At 36.0% G+C, this 23228-nt stretch overlaps 2 protein-coding genes across 9 annotated transcripts in view; one reads left to right on the forward strand and one right to left on the reverse strand.

Moving 5' to 3' along the window:
- The window catches only part of LOC132823420 (rho GTPase-activating protein 26-like), a 248532-nt gene extending 237238 nt beyond the window's left edge, over positions 1–11294 (forward strand). For 4 of the 6 annotated variants that reach the window (XM_060837239.1, XM_060837242.1, XM_060837240.1 and 1 more), the window contains 3 exons: positions 5636–5746; positions 8443–8534; positions 9528–11294. In XM_060837239.1, coding sequence (XP_060693222.1) covers positions 5636–5746; positions 8443–8534; positions 9528–9631 — 307 coding nt within the window. In that variant the 3' untranslated portion in view covers positions 9632–11294. The remainder of the gene's footprint in view (positions 1–5635; positions 5747–8442; positions 8535–9527) is intronic. The other 2 variants (XM_060837241.1, XM_060837244.1) reach the window with 1 other exon arrangement.
- Positions 11295–14777: 3483 nt separating this feature from the next.
- Positions 14778–23228, reverse strand: part of LOC132823422 (progesterone receptor-like) — a 116500-nt gene continuing 108049 nt past the window's right edge. For all 3 annotated transcript variants that reach the window (XM_060837247.1, XM_060837246.1, XM_060837248.1), the window contains exon 9: positions 14778–21872. In XM_060837247.1, coding sequence (XP_060693230.1) covers positions 21717–21872 — 156 coding nt within the window. In that variant the 3' untranslated portion in view covers positions 14778–21716. The remainder of the gene's footprint in view (positions 21873–23228) is intronic.

The raw sequence follows: 23228 nt of genomic DNA on the forward strand, positions 1-23228 counted from the left end.
AGTAACTCCATGAAATGATTCACTTGCAAAGAAATTCAGGGCAGCTGTTACCTTTAGGGCTACCAAGATGTAATTCCCATCTAGTCCATGAAGCCTTAAGTCTTTGCCCATCAAAGCTGGCGGAGGTATGAAACAGTGGCTGAGTCATCATCAAATAGCTGCATTTAAGGTTTACACAATGGCTTTCCTTTGATATAGTGGCTTTTGTTCTGCTAATCCTTTTCTGGATGCTGTGCAGCAATCATTAGTGGCTGTCATTGTTGTTGCTGCTATTATTGGTGTCTGAGTTCTCCGAGTCAGATGCTTTGCAGCTGTAGGAAGGCAGAGTTTATCTGAGCCGTAGACCTTTCACTTTGTGGAGATCCATGAAAACATAAATAAAAGTACACAGTGCTATTAATAGGACACTGACATCATTCCCTCCTGGATGTTAACCTCTTGGCTAGTTTCTAATCAGCATGTGCTCCATGTGATTCTGCATTGCTGTGACCCTGTGACCATTGTCAATTGTCATAAGCCAAACCCATTTTGTGCCCTAATGTCATAGTTGCAAATCTGCTGCCTTGCCTTTGGTTCTAAATGCCACCCTGGGATGAAATCTGTTGGCTGATCCTGTGCACTAAGTTGCCACTGTGGAGCAAATACAATATTTACCGTCTGAAGGTGAGAAAGTCATCTCACCAACTAAGGAGGAATTCATGTTTGTTAACATTTATCTCAACGGCAGGAATCTAATTTTTGGACTCTTGCTCAGTTAAATCATCTCACTCACCGATAATCTAGAAAATACAGTGAATGGAAAATTAAGTTGTTTGTCTTTCTGTCTTGTTCCCCTTTTCTTAGAATTTTTACAGTCTTGTGGGAGAAACCTGAAATTCACCATGTGAGGACTAACGCTCATAATAAAATGACAAATTGCTTTCTGTTTTTTAAAATGCATAATAATTGTCAACATCAGCAAAGGCTCTCAAAATCTGAAAAAATCATTTATTTGGTGTTAATAACATCATGCCCTTGCAGATTCGACAATGCATTACCGAGATTAAAGCCAAGCTTGGATGCCTCAGGGTTAAAGATTAATTTAGGATGTGCATATGCATGTTCCATTAGCTACTATTTAAGTTGAAGATGGAGTTATCAATCACAACTGAAAATGTGTTGCTGGTTAAAGCACAGCAGGTTAGGCAGCATCCAAGGAATAGGAAATTCGACATTTCGGGCATAAGCCCTTCTTCAGGAATCATGCCCGAAACGTCGAATTTCCTGTTCCTTGGATGCTGCCTAACCTGCTGTGCTTTAACCAGCAACACATTTTCAGCTGTGATCTCCAGCATCTGCAGACCTCATTTTTTACCCTTATCAATCACAACACCAGGTAGTCGTCCAACAGGTTGGACCATATGACCTGGTGTTATGTGATTTTTAATTTTGTCCACCCCAGTCCAACACCGGCAGCTCCACATCATAAGTTTAAGATATTAGCCTAATTTTATATGCAGTTGGAAGGAATCCAAGGTTATTCGTTTGGACGTTTAGTTCAGTCTGATATATTGGTAACTAATTATTCATTAAATTGAATGCAAGTTACTTTGACTAGCATTTATATAATCAGAAGACCAAAGTACAGTTCTCAAATCATTGTATCTGAAACTAATTTTAAATTTTACATTAATTAACAGTCTAACATTTAAACAGATGTGTTAAATTCATTTTAAAATGTATTAGATTAAGATGCACTATTTTAGATTAGATTAGATTAGATTACTTACAGTGTGGAAACAGGCCCTTCGGCCCAACAAGTCCACACCGACCCGTCGAAGCGCAACCCACCCATACCCCTACATGTACCCCTTACCTAACACTACGGACAATTTAACATGGCCAATTTACCTGACCCGCACATCTTTGGACTGTGGGAGGAAACCGGAGCACCCGGAGGAAACCCACGCAGACACGGGGAGAATGTGCAAACTCCACACAGTCAGTCGCCTGAGGCGGGAATTGAACCCAGATCCCTGGCGCTGTGAGGCAGCAGCGCTAACCACTGTGCCACCGTGCTGCCCCAATTTTGGTGAAAATTGGGACAAGTTATTATTTTTAGCATACTTTATACTGATGCAATCCAACCATCCTAACTTTCCCCTCTCTATGTCCTAATTGGGTCAACTATCAAATCTATCCAATGTTATTTTTGTTTTCTCCCTTCTGCCACTTCTCAAACAAAAATTGTCATTGTTCTGGCTTGCAGTTTGCTCTTCTATTGTGAAGGTAAATTGTCTAAGCTTAGACTTTTACAATCAATATTTACCTATCAGTTTCCTAATTCATGCTGTATAATCTTGCAAATCACAATGCAATAAATCAATAACGTGTTATGGTACATAAATTGTACTTTCTTTTCAAAAGTTGGTTTTCTTGAAGTCATTCCAGGTAAGCGTGAATTTGAAAAGCTTCAATTTCAGAGCTCTTTTTAAAAAGAACCAAGATAATAGTTTGCTATTTGGCACACATTTCCTGTTTCATGCTGCGTGTTCTATTTTAACTATCATCAGCTCTTTTAGCATTTTCCTTGTACATAACACAAAATACTGCGGATGTTGAAAATTTGAAATAAAAACAAGAGCAGTTAGGAACACTCAATGCTAAACAGGACTTGTGGAAAGAATGAAAGGTGACCTTTTGAGTTTAGGTCCTTCATCAGGTGAAATGACCTGACAAAGGAGCAGCGCTCTGAAAGCTTGTGATTTCAAATAAATCTGTTGGGCTATAACCTCCTGTTGTGTGACTTCTAACCTTGTTCACCCAAGTCCAACACTGGCATCTCTACATCATGGCTATCTTCTTTATACAATCTGTGATTTAGTTAATTGGGAATCTGGCATTGAGCTATTCCATTCTTCATTGATCAGTTTTTCATTTTACTGTGATAGCAGCCAATGAGAATATAATTATCCTTCACATTTTTCAAAGAGCTTACTGTGTCCTGACCTTCGCTTATAATAAAAAAAACTGGGAATGCTCAGCAAATGTAGCAAAATCTGTGAAAAAAAAGTTAACATTTATGGTTGATGACATTTCATTAGAACTATCTTGATTTTCTTTAATGCTGATCACTGATTCACTATTTCCTCCCTAATGCATCAATCATAATTTGTCAGCTGACTATATTGAAGAAAATGAATATCTGACACTATCCTCACCACAATGAAGCATTCCACAATCTTTTATTCAGTTCTCCAATGATTTTTGTTTCCCTCATCTACTTCATAATCTAGAAATTTTTCAAGTTAATCTGCTAATTTTTCAAGATATTCTCTTTCCTAGTTGTACTTATGATATCAATGGAATATTCAGTTGAGCCTCTGAGATATGCTGTGATGTTTAAAGTGACCTCAGTAGTCACGTGAAGGAGGCTCTGTTTGCAGATTGGAACTAGAATAGCTTATGGCCAAAATGTTTACTTTACGATCCTCATGTAAATAAATATTATTTTAAGAAATGTCTTGAGTTCTGGCCTGAGGTTATATCGTCAGACACAAACCCAAAGAATCACCAGCAGCATCATCTGTCCAAATGTGTCTTTTTCTAAAACTACAGGTTATTGTTAGCTTTTTGCTGTACTTTTTGATTACTTGCCTCATTCTGAAGATCTGGTCAGGACATCCTCTTTGATATCGTGCTGATTTTACCTCAGATTTACAGGTGCTATATCCTTTTGAGAAGTACTTTAAACATTGTTGTCCCTGGCCCCAAGACAAACTGCAAATCCTCATTTCTTCCTGACATTTTTCTGTTAGTTTCCAAAGCAAACACACTTTGAAATTCTTAGTGTGTGGGTGTCATGATGACTGCCCCAGTATATCCCATTTTCAGAAAAAATCTGCGGATGCTGGAAGTCAGAAACAAAATCAAAAATTGCTGGAAAAATTCAGTATATCTGGCAGCATCTGTGGAGTGAAAGCAAAATTAATGCTTCAGGTCTGGTAACCCTTCTTCAGAACTGATTGGAGCTGAGATAGTGTGTATAAATGTTATAAAGGAGGAGTGTGGGTAGGGAAGGAGTAAGCAATAGGGGGAGATGGAGCCCAGAGAGAGAAAAATGGTTGGGATGACGAAAGCGTGGGTAAAGGTCAGCCGAGGAGAATAAATAGGTGCTAATGGAGACCTAGCTGACAGTGGTTGTTTGTAGTAACAGCCCATGTGATGACAAGGCCTAGTGTGCAGGGATTGGAGTAAAGACATTGGAGAAGATGCTCATGCCCTAAAATAATTAAACTCGATATTGAGATCTGAAGGCTGCAGAGTCCCCAAGCAGAACATGAGGTGTTGTTTTTCCAGATTGCACTGAGCTTTGCTGGAGCACTACAATCAGCCCAAAACAGAGTTGTTGGCTCGAGAACATTGTGGGGTGTTGAAAGTGCAGACAACTGAAAACTCAGTCATTATTGCAGACAGAACGTAGGTGTTCTGCAAAGCAGTCACCCAGTCTGTGCTCCATCTCCCCAGTGTAGAGGAGACAACATTGTGAGCAGCGATTACAGTTGAGTGAAATGTAGGTGAATTGCTGCTTCACCTGGAAGGTGGGTCTGGGGCCTAGGACAATGAGGAGGAAGGAAGTGAGCAGGCAGGTATTACACCTTCTGTGATTGCATGGAATGGGGCTGTGGGGAGATAGTGGGAATGGAGGAGGAATGGATCAAGGTTAGAACCAGACCTTTCAGGAATGATATCAGGAAACCCATCCACATAGAAAGGTGTTGAATGGCTAACATCCTGTTCTGTATTTCTGTGTTCCTATGCTCCCGTCTCCTATTTTAATGCATCTTGTATTTTCTGCAATTTCACTTATATTCTTTTATCAACTCCCATTTTGTGTGGTAATCATACAATGTTTTGGCTGTTCTGGTTTGTTTCATATATGAATGAAATCACTTTGGTAGAATTTTACTGAATAGTTAGCAGGATACAAATGAGAAATTCACTGTGAATTCAGAAAGGTTAGTGGTTGTCCTGAGTTACGAAAACTACTGCTGCCGTTGGAATATGTCTATTTTCTGATCTTTCATTACCTCCAGTGCATTGTCGTGCTCTCTTCATCCCCCAGTGTAGCTGGTAATTCTTTTTATCTAATGGAAGAAATCTAAATTTGGATTACCTTAATGTGGAGAATCTGTATTTCAGTCAGTTATTAACAAAAGATGTTCAGCATCAACATTTTATGGTTGTCAAGGATACCGATGACAACTGAGCGCCAAGAAGTTATGTAGCCATGCAAGGCTATGTAAAATCACAAATCTATTTTTCCCTTCCTCTACTTTATGCAAACAAAATGTTAAAAATATTGTAGATCGAAAGAAATAGCAGGAGTTTGCTTTAATACTCTTCTGAATCAGAGATTTTACCAAAATGTGTTTGAATACAACTTTATTTCTGTGCTGTGATCATGTTCCTGTTTATTTGTAGTTCACTGTACTTGTTTACAATCATGTTGAAAACTGTTGCCAAAATGTCAGCAAGTTCACAAATAAATCATTAATATGACATGCCAACCTAATGAATCTGAAAATCATGTCCTCTATTTGTTGTCATTTTCATTTTTTTTTTCAGTTTTTAACACTGCTTATTGAATTTCTAGTCCTCTCCCTCCCAGTCCCAGCTCACCATTATCACCCTCGTGGCCCATGGTTTCAGCACCTTCAAGTCCAGTACCTGTTTCCTCAACCTCCAGCGACTCCTCCCCTCTCAGGTGTGGTACCAACTTTTCTTTTCAATTGTTAACTACTTCTGCATTTGGGGAGAAACTCAACCATTTCTCCCAAAAGGTTTTAGATATTTATTACTAAGTGTGTAAATGAGATCACTGACTCAAATTGACATTTGTACATTCTTTAATGATAAGTTAATCTTATATTATCCATTTAGTACCAGGTAGCGAAATGGCTAAATTATGGTTTAGAGATCTTTAGCTAACTAAAAATCAGCCTTTTATGGTGGTGACTGCTGTATCTCTTCAATGTAATACAACTTGATAGAGGCATAACAGCCAGTTAAGATTTTAAAAAGCCTATGAGAAAATGCAGATTTTACATAATAAACCAATAAGATTACGACTTCTCCAAACTTAAAAAGGCTTTACAAAATTGTGTGAAAAATATTTTGAAATTATATAACTATTTTGTTTGCAATGCTTTGATTCCAATAAGAAAAAATTACTTTTATCATAAATTATATTAAAGCTATTTTAATTAATTTAATAGCTGTTAAGTAACAAATAATGATAGAGTATCATGATGTAGAACAGTACAAAACAGATTCATACTCACTGATATTTTTAATGAATTATATTGGGAATGTAAGATATGTACACTGTTGAGTGTCTTACACTTGCCTATTAACTTTTCTTCAGAACACTAGAAAATCTAAAATATCCTTTTAAAAAAGACGTCAGAATAAATTCCTGTTTGTCTGGGATTTCTCATATCTGCTTGAATATACAGACAAAAGCTCAGGTCAATTCCCAAAGACATTTGCAAAGTGTACCAGTCGTCAGTATTAAATGAAGTTGAAACTGAGGCTGGCTTGTCTTTATCCAGCAGTAGTCTTCAATCCTTTTGACTCAAAGCAGTGGGTACTAACACCAAGTAAAATAACTCGTTAAAGATGAACTGTAAAGGGCATTCATAATTACAGTATATATTTCTCACCATTTTTTTAGTATCTTGTATGCTGAACAGTTTGTTTTTTTCTCATAATTGTGTCTATATGCAGTATGTTAAAATAATATTTCTTACAAGGGAAGATTTGAATTTTATTTTGTTGAAGCATGATTATTCATAGCAATGTATCTTGTCCCTTGTCCTCATATCAAAATTCAGTGATTAAATTGAGTGTTTATTTACGTTGTTTGTTAAATTTTGATTACTATATCTAGCCATTTAGTTGGCTGTCTTAGCTGCTTTGAGTATTCTTGATCATTTGTTCATGTTTCAGTTGCAAATTCAAGGATTTTCCTGCTAATTTTTCTCCTTGCTAATCTGGGCACTTGCGCCAAAAAACTGCATGACTTTGGCCCACAGATTAGAAAGGCAACATTCAAACATAGTCGCAGTCAGGGAATCATACTTTACCATTAATGTTCCAGACTCCTGTTTTCCCTGCTTATGTCCTGTCCTATCTAATCAAACAGCATATTCCTGTGGTTGTTCATAATAGGCAGAGTACAGATCATTCTCAACCATCCCACAATTAAAACCCCAATCAAAATATGTTTTGTTGGATGTCATTCTGCAATTGGGTAGAAGTTGCTAAACCTCATGGGTGTGTTAATATCTGTACCAGCAGTCAATCGTGATGATAAGTTGAACTTGTAACATGGTAGATTTACAATTCGTAGAAGCAATATACATTCGTACTGAGGGTTTTATTCCCTGAAATCCAAAGGAATATGTTCAAGCTGTGTTCTCTTGCTTTTTAATAATGTGTTACTGTAATGAGTCTAAAGGTCTGTGTTGCTTTCTCATTAAATCAGAGTTAAATTGACTACCAATCAACACCATTTCCTCTAGGATGAAATGTTCAGATCATTTGGTTTTCTTGCATTTGTTCTTATGAGTGCAAGATGAATTCAACATGTCTCTCTTTCAGCAATACTTCCACAGTATTGTTTGGAAGAGTTCCAGGAGTTTGATCCCATGTTGGTGAAGGGATAATAATCAAGATGGAATGTGACTCAGAGGGAATATGGTAATTGGTATAGTTCTCATGTATCCATTGCCCTCGTTGACTTGGTAGTAGAGGTAAATTGTTTGGAAGGTGCTATTGAATGAGCCTTGGTGCGTTGCTTCAATTAATATTGAACCGAGGATAAAACGCTTCCCTGTGCATTGGTGATGCAAGGTGTGTGTATATTGTAGTAAGTAAATTTGACAGAGTTCAAGCAGATTGCTATATCCTAGATGAATTTCTAAACAATGTTATTGTAGTCACGCTAATCTCAGCAACTGGGGAGCATTCCATCACCTCCTGAACTGTTCATTTTTGATTGTGGAAAGGCTTTAGAGGAGTTTGGAAATTAAATACTCATCTCAGAAGTTCTAAACTATGACCTTTGCTCTTGTACATTCAGTATCATATGTCTGCTTTAAGTTTCTGGTCAGTGATAACCTCCAGGATGTTGATCATGGGACATAGAACAGAGAATAGTAATACTAATGATACTGCAATCATTAAAATATATCTTAATCTGAAAGGCATTTAATTTCATCTTTGTCCATATTTGAACAAAGACTGTCATGAGGTTAGAAGCTGGAAACCCCTCACAGAACCCAAACTGAGCATCAGTGAACAGTATATTGAGCTGTTCTGAACTGTTGAGTTACCTAACCACTGTTCTTATGACGTTTTAAAGTAAATCCTCTTAATACTATCTCTTTACTTTCACAGTATCCAGTGTCGCAAAGCTCGAGCCTTGTATGCATGTAAAGCAGAGTATGACTCAGAATTATCCTTTAGTGCTGGAACCATGTTTGAAAATGGTAAGTGTGCAGAAAATTATATTGAATTAGAGGTTATTAGATTACTTACAGTGTGGAAACAGGCCCTTCGGCCCAACAAGTCCACACCGACCCGCCGAAGCGCAACCCACCCATACCCCTACATATACCCCTTACCTAACACTACGGGCAATTTAGCATGGCCAATTCACCTGACCCGCACATCTTTGTGACTGTGGAAACCGGAGCACCCGGAGGAAACCCACGCAGACACGGGGAGAACGTGCAAACTCCACACAGTCAGTCGCCTGAGGCGGGAATTGAACCCAGGTCCCTGGTGCTGTGAGGCAGCAGTGCTAACCACTGTGCCACCGTGCCGCCCAAGGTTGTTCAATCAAACTTCTTTATGTTCACAACTTGCCCAAAGCAGTTATGGTTTAGCTATAAAAGACTGAAGAATTACATCAGAAATCAATTTAACATTATTGGCTGAGTTTGCATTGCATTTTATTTGCATGTGCTCGAAGCTACATATATATTCACCCCATTCTGTGTGGTAAAAAGGAAATTGTACATACAATTGCACCTTTTTCATTGAAGCAAGGAACAGTGAGACTGTCAATTCCTTCACCAGTGTTTGATTCAAAATTAATCAGCTAACTAAGATTGGCAGTTAATAGATCCTGCTGCATCTCCATGCAAACCATGGCACAGCCAACAACCTGGTCTTTTCATGCTTTATAAATTATCTTCCCTTTCAAAGTTTGTCCTCATGAGTGCCAGATGAAACGCTTCAACCTCATTTCTCTTTTTAGCAATGGATAAGTGAGCAGTTATTCTCCTTAGAGGCTGCACACAATGGAAGGTACTGTCCAAGGTTTTCAATGAAGCAAATGCAAATGAGGAGACTTGACACTATGCAATACAAATATCAATGCAAAATTTGTTTAATTAACCATTCTTTGCTTCCCCTTGATGAAGACCTCTTGTTCTGGAGCTGGTGTAAAAGAGTACTTACACTCTCAGGATTAACAGTTGTGTGTTTTGCAGTTCATTCATCCAAAGAACCTGGTTGGCTTGAAGGAACATTGGATGGGAAAACTGGACTAATTCCGGAAAATTATGTTGAGTTTCTATAGCCAAAGGTGCAAGACATTATTTCGGAGCATTACATGGTATCCATGGCAATGTGCGAAGACTTCAACAAGATTTTAGCTTTTAAGGTTTTACTTCTATTGCAGAAATGCAATAAGGAACCATTTGTGAACTGGAGATAGATGATTAACTTCAACCCTAGCTTCTACTGTCCCGTAGTGTTGATTTGATTCACTGTTAATTTATCGAACCAGAGCCTGTAATTATTTCTGAAGGATTTGTTTTAATTCAAACAGTCCCTGGTTTCCTAAATTGGGGTTTATTTTATCTGAACAATGCCATATCATGTATATAATGTAGATATTCATTCTATGAAGCTGGTGGCGAATGTAATCAATATGATGTAGGCAGTGTGTTACAGTTTTTCCTTTGCAAAGTATCTGTTAGTTTGCCATTTTATTTAAAGATGTTTCCATCATTGACCAAAAATTAAGCTGGTCATACTACTTATCTACTAACAAGGATTTCTCCCAAATGAACTGTAGGAATCACATGCTTATAGAATTGTGATAATGCATACCAGAGGTACAAAGGGCTTAGAATGGTGACATCAGATGGTCAAATTTTATACTGAGATAAAGCTTACACCACTGTCTATATAATTATTTTTAAATCTTAATCACTATGGGAAACATTTTGTTTTTTTTTCAAATTATATATTCATTTGTGATATTTGCATGAGATTTGTTTACAGAAAAAATTATTGCCCTCTGATGTAAAAGAATTGGATTTTAAGAATGTGTTACTGGTTTTAATAAAAATGTTTGTATAACATTTTTAAAAATGACAATCGACCAAAAAGTGAGATGTTTCAAACTATCTCCATATCAGAATTTATTTTTAACTGCTGAAAAATGAATTGTGAGCAAAAATATATGATTTAGCAATCTTCTTTTTCTTGCTTCTAAAGTTGGAGAAGCTATGCTTGTGCCAATTCCTAAAAAAACACATCTAGTCTGGTTTCAGATAAATGCACTGATTTCAGACTGTCTTTGAAACCTGTAATTTCAAACACAGCAACAACAAAAACAAACATTTTATTTTTCCAGGTGCAAATAAGAAAAGGTTCCATAATCAGAATGTACATCCATTAAAAGGCTGAACCTACTACATTGGTTTGACAGTGACCATAAGTAAAGAGTTATAGCAGTGTCTGTTTAGGACAAGCTTTATGTTAATTTAGTCATCCTGCAAATTTAGCTTTTTAAGGGGTCATTGGGCTTTGAACAGCTAGGAAGGAACAGGATGAAAAGATTGAGGGAAAGAAAAATCTGGGAGAAGAAAAGGAAAGCTTTCATGATCTGTCATTCTTCTACTTGATTCGAACTGAACAAAATATGTATCAAATGAAGATTGAGGTTTGTTTTATTTTAAATGGATATTGTGTTTTGAGGGATATTTTTGCTTTTTAAAATTACTAAACTCCTCATTACTAACTTAAATAATTAATGGCAAGCTTGCTGAATCCAGTTGGTTGTGATATCCAGAGTTTTGTGTGATTTTGCAGCAGTGGTTAATGTGCCTTCCATGTGGTTCACTGTAACAAAATTATTGCTAGATAGCTCATCTCTTTCAAAAACATATTGTTATCAAAGCCGCATCACTTTGCATTGTCTGTACTTACCTTCAGATGAAAATAAAGTTATTTGGTATATGAAAGATCAGTGTATGATTTATGTAATGAAATAAGATATTTATCTAATCAAGTTTGTAGTGTGCACATTAATTCAGTGTTGCTAATTCTAATTGCTAATTAAATATTTAAAGTACTAAATTCCCACTTCATTGCTTAACTCAACTTTTTTTGCACTGAGGTTATAGTTTTGAAAATAAGACTAGATTAGCAAGAGAAAACTATTTGCAAACACTTGTGCAGTATGTATCCACATGTGCAGTTATGGAACGGATGGCACTGACATCCTAATATCAAATACGTACCGTCAAATAAGTAGGTGTTCCTTTCTTGACCACAGAGCAGAACCTTGCAGTTTCCTTGAAATTTAGAACTTTTTTTTACATTCTTTCATGGGATGTGCATATCATTAGCAAGGATGGCATTTGTTGTCCATCATTTATTGCCCCTGAACTGAGTGGTTTATTAGGCTAGAGGGCAAATAATAATTAATCACATGAGTCTGAAGTTATATATAAGCCAGACTAGATACAGATGGTGGATTACCTTCTCAAAAGAGTATTAGTGAATTAGATGGGTATTTACAACAATTGGTGGTCACAATTACAGAATATCACTTTCAAGTACAATTGTCACTAATTACATTTTAGTTTCATCTGTTGCCATGATCAGATTTGAGCTCATGTCCCCAGAACATGCCCAGAGGCTAGGGAAGAATGGTGGCATTGTTAGTAAGTTATCTGCAGATGTCATTGATGGGAGCTGGTATCTTCAAAAGTTTTTTCAAGTTATTGCCAAGGGGTATTTATATGGAAAATTCTGATATAAATACCAATACTGCACTATTCTGAAATCAAAATTTAAAAATTTATGGCCATTATTTTCCCTTTTTAATGTTGACTGCCAGAGGATGTGGTGGAGGCTGGTACAATTACAACATTTGAAAGGCATTCGGATGGGTACATGAATAGGAACGGTTTAGAGGGATATGGGCCAAGTACTGGAAAATGGGACTAGTTTAGTTTAGCATGTCTGGTCAGCCTGCACGAGTTGGACCGAAGAATCCGTTTCTGTGCTGTACGTCTCTATGACTTTGCAGCATCTGCAGTCCCCACTATCTCCAAAGAATTCCATGGAGACATAATCAGACCAACAGATAACAAACAAACAACAAAAGGAGATACAAGAAAGGCAACTAAAACCCTAACGGGCATAGACTTTAAAGAAATGAAGATAAACAGGTTTTGGGAGCGTATTCTGATGTTGGAGGCCTAACGATGATAGGATGCAGAGCTTAGATGCTAGCAGCATCCCAAAATTCCAATACTTTTCAGAGTACCAGATTCCTCAGTAGTTATATTACAGTGAGTCCTGAGGCACAATAGCTAGGGAGCTGAGAATTCCTCATTCAAAATGAGGAAAAATATCATTGATGAATTTCTGGGGCTTACTAATTTGATGTTACTAAAATGATCTTCGTTATTTCTGCTGGATTGTCATTTGATCGTTATACATGCCAGTTTATTAGCTTTACATCACCTTGGAAATTAAGCATGCTTTTTTCTGTGAAATGGAATTGATTATAAGAATTATGTCAATAGACTAATCCATCAATTGGCAAAAAACTTTTTTGAGACTATTTCATTACCCCGCACTAACTTAAAAGGTTTCCAATTTTATCAATGAAGACAACTCGTGGAATGACTAAGGCTGCAGTGTCACTCTAATTCCACGAGTCGCAGAATGAGGTATCTTCCCAGTTACTGAAATAACCAACTAAATACTTGGTTTTAAATCTTAAAACATCAACCAAGATTCTTAAATAATCTTCTGAAACCTCTTAAATAATAATTATTGGCTAATGAAAACAAAACTTATTAAAAGAGACGAAATTATTAGTTAAATGATAAAGCTTTAAATACTCATCCCTTTAACTACCCCCAAAACAAACATAAACAACTTGGTTTAAGCTTGTCCCAACCCACTGGTGAACCCAGCTTGAGAATAAAGTTAATTCTGTTCAATTAGAGTTTATCTCATTCTGGTTCTGCTATACTGACCTTTGATAGACTAACAGGAAGATATTCCATTTATGAATGCTATGTCAAATTGTGTGGTAGGAAACTGCCCTCGTGGACCAAGAACCCCAAACATAGCCAGTGGGCTGCCTATTGAAACCTCCCATCCGAAATGGCTACAGTATTTGTGCTATTGATTTTGTTGTTGGATTTTAGGATACCACAAGAATTAAGTTTTGCAGGCTGTTGTACCTTAAAGAATGCACAATTGTTGCAATTTATGAATTTAAATACTAGCCAATGTCTTCCTAGTCATAAGCTATGCTTTACCAATTCCACTCTAACTGAATGTCACTCATCCCCTCCATACCCAAGATTTATATTTAAATTCAGCAATAATTTGTTGCATTTTACAGTCACTCCTTCCTCACCACTCCTTTCCTATAATTAATCCTTTCCCACAATACTAGATGAGGTAACCTGTTCTCATCTTGACACTGTGGCATACTTATTGACTAGCCTTTCCTGTATACATTTAAAACTTGTGTCCACTCTACTATTATAAATTTGGTTTGCTCATGCTATAATTTAAGCTCTTCAAAATTATTTTATCGTCCTGGTTACACACAGCTCTAATTACCTAGTTTATATTTTGTTCTACATTACAACCACTCTTCAGGAGCCTCTACAGGACACACCCAGTATATGTTCCCCTCTTCTTTTTTAGGCCTGTCCAAACTGGTACAATCTTTTCCAAAATCCTGTCTCTCAACTGAGCTTACTGTTTCTTCTATTGTCGGGTTTAGTCAACCTCCTATCTTCTATAAAGGCCATTAAATCAAACCTTAAAAATGTGTTGCTGGAAAAGCACAGCAGGTCAGGCAGCATCAAAAGAGCAGGAGAATCGACATTTCGGGCATAAGCCCTTCTTCAGGAAGAGAAGGGTGTGCCAAGTATGGTGCTTTTGGCTTTGGTGTTTTTTTCACGACGGTCAATCCATCTCTTCCTGACACACTTTGGCTTAAGGGTCGAGGTTGTGGAACAGCAATGTTGCAGAGGGAAGCACTGAATACAGAAAAAGTGTCACGAGTCATTACCAGTCTCTCACTTCCAACTTGATTTTGATTTCCTTTGTAAATACTTCTTTCTTGCTATCTCTAAGCTTGGAAACAATGCACTATCGATGCTTTTGTAATGCTAGGGCCGTTTTTGTTGTACTTCAAATAAGTTCAAAGTTATTTTGAAGGAAGCAGACATAGAGAAGGAGCAGTATGAGAAAATGAAAGGCAACAGGAATTGGAAATATCATACTGGTCATCCTCCACTACAAAATCTCCATGTGCTTTTGCATTTCACAGATGTAAGTGCATTGCATAATGTTCCTAGGCACATTCTGAACTCAAAGTTTTTTGCCATTATTAGCAGAAATGGAAAGAAGTTGTTTTATTGAAGTAAAAACTAAAAACAGTTGGTGGAAAAGCAAATTTATTATCCAATTTCTGTCCGTTATCTGCAGTTTGGAAAGCTGTTCACAATTATTGGACTTAAACACTTGCACAATAATGCGAATTACAAGTGAAACAACATGAGTAATGAGACAAATTTTCAGAAGTACCACAAAGATCAACCAGCTCTAAGCAGAATAAAAGGAGGGAAGCAGGACTATGGAGAAAAAAAATACATAAGCTTCAGGTTTTAGATATGTATTTTAGGAAACTAAAAAGATCGAGAAAAAGTACACATTGATTTTCACTTATTGGTGGGCCATTTTACAATGCACTCCTGTAAAGTTGAGATTATGGGGTGAAGCAAGTCTTCCAAAATATTTATCCAAATATTGTTATTTTTTAAAAAAAAACAATTCTGATATTACCATTTTAGCATTCTTTTCCATGTTTAAAGCAAACATGCCAGTAATAGACCATTCTGTGTACAACATACATGAGCAAATTTTGAGGTAATAGGGGCATATTTGATTGTCTGATCTTTACACATTCTCAGTGCATGTACATAACATCATACATTCAAAATTAGATGCAATTCTGAAAAATATTTATGTATATCTCTGCATACAGTAGATGAGAGTTTTCTACCCTTTTGAAGAAGGCACACCTTTAAAGTAACAATTAAAGTGTCAGTATCCTCAGTTTATATTTATTGAATAAATTTAGGAAAATATTAATTAAAACTTCCCAAAATTACAAGTTAGGTTATCAAAATTGGTCACTTTTAAAGAACTTAATTTAATATCACATTCTAATGAATTTGATCTATTTCAAACGGGATGTAATTAGGTGGATGTTTTAAAAAATACATGTATAAAATATATAGCCATTTAATTATTATCTGGATTTTGTTAAAAGCACAACCCTTTTATAAATTCACATTAATAGGCTGCATTAAATTTATAAAATAAGTATTTTCTTTTTGATTTGGTTATTTTTTCTAACTCTACATGATGTATATTTTCTACATTTTCAAGTACATTTTGTGGTGCCTACACATTAGATGTTGTGTATGATTTCAGATAATGGTTGGTTTTTGTTGTTTTTGATCACCCTGCCAGAATAAATCCTTGAGTTTTACCAATGCTCTGTTAAAGGAAAAATGCAACCTGATGAATGTCTTTGGAAAAGATTTTGTAGGACGCTTGTCAGGGTATATCCTGTGTTGTACTTACTTCCTTATATCTTTAATTTGTAGGTATCGTGCATTGTGACAATGGATCTCAAAACAGAATGAAATAAAAGTAACCAGGTTTTAATTTGTCTGGTGTAAAGCAAATGACAAAGTAGGCTTTATTTATCCAACATCATATTGTTCCTTCCTTCAAAGTCCTCCATAACTTCCCTGTTAATTCTTAATCTAAAGCAGATGTTCAATCAAAAGAGTGATTTGTGATTTCAGTGTCAGTAAAAATGTGCAATGCAATCAACTTCATTCATGTCTGATGCCTTTCTCTTCCATCTTTAATTCATCTCCTCTTTCAATTCTATTTAAGAGTTGCGATTTACCACAGCTTATAAATAAAATCAGGCAAAGATCTAAAATATCACTTAAGATCAGCTCACTAGTTAATTTGGATGAAAATATTTCATAAAGGTACTTCACAAAACAAGTTACCTGTGGTACGAGACATCCTGTGTACTGAAATGCGGGCTTTAGTTCCTGAGAGAGATAGGGATAGATTCAATTCTGTACAGGAATTGAAGCTGTTTTATAATATCAATGTAAAAAATATTCTCACTTATTTTAATATCCTCTCGTTAAAGAAAAGCCAAGTCAGTAAAGATGAATGATTTTCTCAAAGGGAACCAAAACCTACGTGCAACACGCCACCTGATACAAGCTACTGATTTGTAGAACACATGTCTGTGGCCATCTATATAGATCTGTTCAGAGTGATGTATATGCACTTGAACTCAGGCTTCCTGTCTGAGGTTGGGACACTGCCACTGCACCATGAGAGCCCTCCAAGTCACGTGTATATACTGTCTTTAAAAACAAGACAGGCTTCTGTACACATGCATGAGATAATATTTTGCAATAACATTTGCCTGTAATTGCCTCTGGAACAATGTTCAGAACTAATCTTGAATTAGAATTTGTTTTTGCTGTTGCTGACTGATGGGCCAAAGTCTACAAACTGTAGACATTTTTTTTCTAGGTTTAGGGTAGAAATTAAAATATATATCTCCTCCCCATAATGGGACCAGGCCATTTTATAAACTTTTTAAAAATTCTGTATGCTATAAAGATATGGGAGTTGAAAAAGGTATTAAATATATTAAAACAAAGAATAGTGAATCTCTTTGCTTCAAAGGATATTTGAATTTAAAACCAGGCCCCATGTCTGATTATGAATAAAAATAATGACTGATCAAATTTCACCAGTACTTTGTCATATGACTCATACAGAAGAAAAACTTGCAGCTATTTCTCAGCAGCATTTTCTGTTCCTATAGGAAAAATAATCAGAACCAGCCATTAAAAAAAAACTTTTTATATTGTTACTGCTAACATCTAACCAAATTACCAACAAAGATATACAGACGTTAAAGAAAAAGAAATATTGGCTTGCTTGCAACAAGACCACAAATATTAGGAACAGGATTAGGCTGTTTGGCCCGTCATAGAGGCTCTTTGGTCCAACTCGTCCATGCTGACCAGATATCCCAACCCAATCTATTCAAGCCTGCTCTGTCATTCAATAGGATCGTGGCTAATCTGACATTACCCCTGTCCATTTTCATGGCCATTCCCCATAACCTCGGATTCCCTGACTGATCGAGAATCTATCTACCTCAGCCTTAAATGTATACAAGGACTCTGTGGCAAAGAGTTCCAAAAACTCCTAACCTTCACAAACTTATAAGAAACACATTCATTGCTACTGCGAGCTATACTGATTTAGTTACCTAGATTCATTCATCTTCTCATGAATGATGTTTTATGACAGGTGAAGAAATAGTAAGGATAATTAGCTATAGAGAAGCATGGAACATCCACAACATTAAATCTCTTCCTTCTAAAGCACAATGGAAGTCTCTGTAGGACTTTACTATTAATACCACTGACCAGAGATCAGGAGTTATAAAACAGAACAGATTTTGGGAAAAACATCTCAACGTCAAAAAAAATGTTTAGTCCAACCTACCTGTTTCGTAATCTTTTTCAGAAAAAATTACAATGCCAATGACCAGATGTAGATTCCCATGACACACCCCTACGCATCTCAAAAGCCATAATTGTGTTATCCCATGTACTGTTCTGATGTTTGGGAAGGGCAAAGAATTTCCAGGACAAACAAAGCAGCATCAACTCAACAGGTAAAAGATTGAAACAATTCTAAACTGAAGACTTCTGCTGTGTAATTACTCCAGATAATTCTCCTCCATGTTTAGAGGGATAATGAAATTATTCCTGAATTAATGGATGGTATTAAATTTTATATGGATATATAAAAATCTCCCCTTTACACACAGTGGAAATTGCAGAACGTAAATAAAGAAACAATTTAAAATCTGAGTAAGTGCTAATGATCTTGATTTCTACACGCCAGTGCTCTGATCCAATTGATTATTTGTCACTTTTTAAATTATTAAACTATAAACTTTTCTTTAAAAGGTTGCCTTTAGATCAGGTGTAAGGTACCAGTCAGATTTCTGACTATGAAAAATCTCTTTCTTTAGATAAGACTGATCAAGAAGCAACTATTAAAAGTAGCATTACCTGAAAGTTAAATTTTGTGAATACAATTTGAGACCATAATTCTGGTGAAGAATTGAATTATCAGATACAGAAGAAATGCTATATTTATACATACACACAAGTCTTCCAATCTGAGGCAAATACTCCAAGTTGACTCAACCAAGTGTATCTTTGGGGCATTTATATGCGGCGGATTCAAGATTTTTTAAGCTCTTTAAAATTTTTAGTTATTTATAATCCCACATTAATTGTAGTTATTTTGGGAAATAACAGTAAATGGAAAATAACCATGTATACTCAAAAGGAAGTACGAAACTCAAATAAAAACAGTCAGGCTGCAAGATCTGTTTTAACAATTAAGGAAATAATTCAAAGTTACCTTATTCAAATTGCAAGCACTCATTGTAAAAGAATATTGCAAAACAAACCAGACCGTATATGCTCCATGGAAAACTATACCTTATTCAAAAAAATGAGTGAGAGCAACTTGAAATTTGCTGAGAGATGTTGAATTTAAACAGCACTACGCATTTTCCTAAAGAGGACAGTATATTGGAACAAAAATTGCAGTTGCATTTAGTGAGGTCAAATGAACATTTCATAGTTCGTGTTAATTTTTACCTGACATATGTTGTGTTGACTTGTAGCACTAAGAAATAGTGGCCAAATTAAGGAGCTTGGCAACTATTGCTCTGCATTGATTTTGAATCAAATTACAAAAAAAAAACTGTAGAATTCACCTCTATAAACATAATTCTTACATTTCATTTATCTTCATATCAAAGCACATTGGTATAATTAACATTCCTGTTGTCCCTTCTTTCGTGCTGACACTAGCATAATACCTGTACCCAAACTGAGTGAACTGAAACTAAACAAATTCAGGCTGTCAGTATTAATTTCCTATGTTGAGATCTGATAATTGTAATAATTGCAATATTGCAGTTAAAAACAAAGCATTTTGTTTTCATGGGTTTCTGGTAATTAGTTCAATTGGGAAAAATCAATGTCTTCAAAATAAATACATTGAATAAGTGTCAAGAGTAAGATTTATTTTTACTCCATTACTGAGACACTACCCCAAAGTACCAGTGTATTTAAAATCTTGGACAAGTTATGGTACTCAGCAGAAGCAATATTTTAACCTAATTAACTCATATGGCTAAAAATCAATACAGTCAGTTCTTCTATAACACGATGGTTGTTTTTTATGCAACCCCAAGTTATAGCACTTTAGAAACAGCACTTAAGAGTGTTGGCAATGTAATCATATTAGAACCAACACACGTTTTAGAAGATTGCATTTCATAAACAGTGTTCCCAATTTGTCAATCGCGTTACAGCAAATTTGCTTTGAGAAAATGCACGTTATAGAAGAGCGACCTGTACAGATTTCTTATGAAACTAAGCAGCTGAAATGCAGCCTTCCCAACATTTTTGCGGTCAATTGTCCAAACTATTTTAGACTACATCAGATACCTTGAAATCAAGGGTTTCTTGTTGTTGCTTGACAAATATGTTATTAGCTAATGAGACTCGAAGCAAATCAACATAAGGTTTAGTGGGCTTATATGTGTACCAGTTATTGCAACAAAATATGGTGGATGTAACAGTGACAAAAATGGTGCAAGACTTTTCTCTTTCTTAAAAGGATGTAAAGACAGATATAATTTAATTTCCCAGCTCAGTTATCTACTCTACTAATTCTTGACCAAATCTCTTGTTTCGAGTAGAGTGCCAAATTTTGAAGGAAAGCAAAAAGTGATGTTTAAGTTATTCGATTTAAGTTACACCTAACTGTGAGACACCATCCGTGATGGTTGGAGTAAATTTCATGGCCCAGGCTGTAGGTGAGGGGTTGGAAAATAAGGAATGGAAATAAATTTAAACGTGTTTCTGCTTTTTCATTTCCTGTTTTTTTGAAGGCAGCCCTTCTTGTTTTCAGCAGATCTATCTTAATTATAGATATTTAACTACAATAAGTCAGAAAATCTTGAATTACCATCTCAACACTACAACTGTGAACATGAACAAAACTCCTATTCTCTCTCCATTCCATGATGTTACTGTCCAATATATTACAAACTGCATACCAGAGGGAAGCATAGATAATGACTGACAAATCAACTAGAAATGTATTGAATACAAAGGTAGATTGTAATTAGATTATGAGTTAAAAAATATAAACTTTTATCACCAGAATTATGCCTATGCTACAATAAGCTTCTGTCAGTCAAAAATTTACAATATGCTTACATTAAGGAATGCATCAACCCCGTCGAAGCCGAGAGGGGAATTTCCTAAATAAGGTCCAGGTGCTTATTACAGAAACTGTGCTAGCTCCATTATGGAGCATGGGTACAAATTTAACAGTAATGATGAATCAACAAGCATCAGAACCAAAGTAAATAATAAAATGTGACATGGATGCCAAGGGCAAATAATTGGCAGAAATTTTGTAGCATCTTTAAATGTGGTCACCATTATGTTGCTGAATCAATCTAACCCAGGCCATGGGCTTGCAGAGGGCTGTGTACATTTTCCCACACTTTCCTGATGTGCAAGATTTGTCCTCTTAGATCACATACCAGTATGCTTCTTTGAGAAATTCAAATACTGGTTTATTCATCTGTAGTTGATCAGTCTTTTTCAAAATGACCAGTTTCTGCATATTTACATGAGAGCACTGAGCAGGCTCATTTGTACAACAGAATTCAACGATGGCTATAAAGAAAAACTTTATCGGCTCAAATTCCACTTAATATAAAAATACATACCAATACAGGAAAAAAAACTAAGCAAGTTAGCCGTTCTCCTGCATTAACAATGAACTGTCCAAATTGGCTACATTAGACTTAAAAAGCTTAAAAAAGGCACAATTTTCCCTTTTCTGATATACACTGTAAACGTCTCATTAGAATGCATGCATAAAATCAAATCTGTATCACAGAACACAAAAATAAAATTTACAAACAAAATACATGCAGATTTTCTGCCACCTATGTTTTTCAATGTACAGTCCTTAGGCTGTAAAACTTCATCTCCTTTTCGCTTCAGCCCAGGCCCGATCCTCTCTGTAAACCATATGTAGTGCATATGACATAATGGCAAGCGTTTGCAGGACAAACATTTCCAAATTCCCGATCACTTTGCGAAAAGAAAAGCTATGGAGGATAACTTTAAGGCATTTTTTTCCATTTAAGGCTGTCACTTGTGGTGAAACCGGAGCTGTTTGGCCATACCTGCCATGACTTTTGGTAACTGATTGCTAATGATTTCCACCAACATTTCAGGGAACTCCACACTCAGAGTCTTTGATTCCACAAAGGTGTAGAAACAAAACTGCAACAATCCTTCAACCAACTATAAAAGATAACAGCAAGTATATCAGTGAAATGTAACATATTTGTGGAGTCAAAGCTGTTTGATGTACGAATTAAATATCAATAAAATATGAAATATGATTAGAAAATCAACTTATTACTTTACACTGAAAACTAGAAAAATATTGGAACTGAGAAATGGATTCTGAAAGCAACCCTTTCCACTACTCCCTAGTAGCATACCTATCTCAGTGATGGCTAATCTTCCTAAATAGAGTGGAGGGGCCACATTTCAATTTTTCTTACCCTCGGGGGACGATAACAGTAAACATGAACTCAAAAAAAAAAGTTTAAAGCAATGAATTTATAATTTAAATGAGTAATTAAAAGAAACAGAGTGGTGCCTACTTTTGCCTAATTAATAGAAACAGCCATACAAAAACATCAAGCTTAATAACAGACTTAATTTTTGCTTTTTTCATTAAGCAGAGCTAGACAGAAAAACAATCTCACTGCACTACTCAAAAAGGGAGACACCTAGTTTTAGGGAAGATTAACAGATCATTCCCCTCAATGGATGCAGTAAGAAGCAAGACTGTTATTATGAGCATCCTACCCAATAAATTCTGTTTATTCTCAGTATAATCTCTTCACTATATTATGTCTGATGGGTCATATAGTCAGTCTGTTTTCTGGACTGTGCTACAGATGGGGTCACCCATTTAAAACAGAGAATAGATGAAATATTTTCTCAGAGGCTATAAGCTTTTGAAAGTCTCTTGCTGAAAAATTAGTAGAAGCACAGATCTTGAATAGATTCTTTTTAAGCAAAGATTGAAGGGTTATCAGGAGTAGGCAGGAATACAGTTTTGAGGCTAGAATCAGATCCCAGCTATGATATTACTGTATGGTGGAGCTGGCATGAGGGGCTTAATAGCTTCCAGCTCTTTTCATCTTTGTTCTTGTGTTCAACATGGCTTTGTTGGATTTGAAAAGCTAGAGAAATGCTCAGACTAACCTAACTATACACATCTACTTCCTGACACTGCCTGGGAGGTATGTAGTCTAAGGTTTGAACAAATATATTTTCTTTCAATAATGTAGAAAGAAATGCAAAACCTTTCTGAAGGGCATAGCACACATTAAATTCTAGCCAATGATAGCACAGTATGTTCCCTATAATATATATGATGAGATACAGAATTGGTTTAGTTTTCAGATTAAGCCTCTGTCCAGATTGGCCAGACTAGGCCCTGCTTTGCAACTCGCTTACAGCAGCTAATGTGGATTTCTGTTTATATATACTGATACAGTCCGAAATAATTCCACTTTTGCATGCCTTAATGATGGGCTGACCAAAATGAAGAATTTACTTCAAAGCTGTAGTCATCGATGG

The sequence above is a fragment of the Hemiscyllium ocellatum genome, chromosome 16, assembly GCF_020745735.1.
Source record: "Hemiscyllium ocellatum isolate sHemOce1 chromosome 16, sHemOce1.pat.X.cur, whole genome shotgun sequence".
Classification (NCBI taxonomy): Eukaryota; Metazoa; Chordata; class Chondrichthyes; order Orectolobiformes; family Hemiscylliidae; genus Hemiscyllium; species Hemiscyllium ocellatum.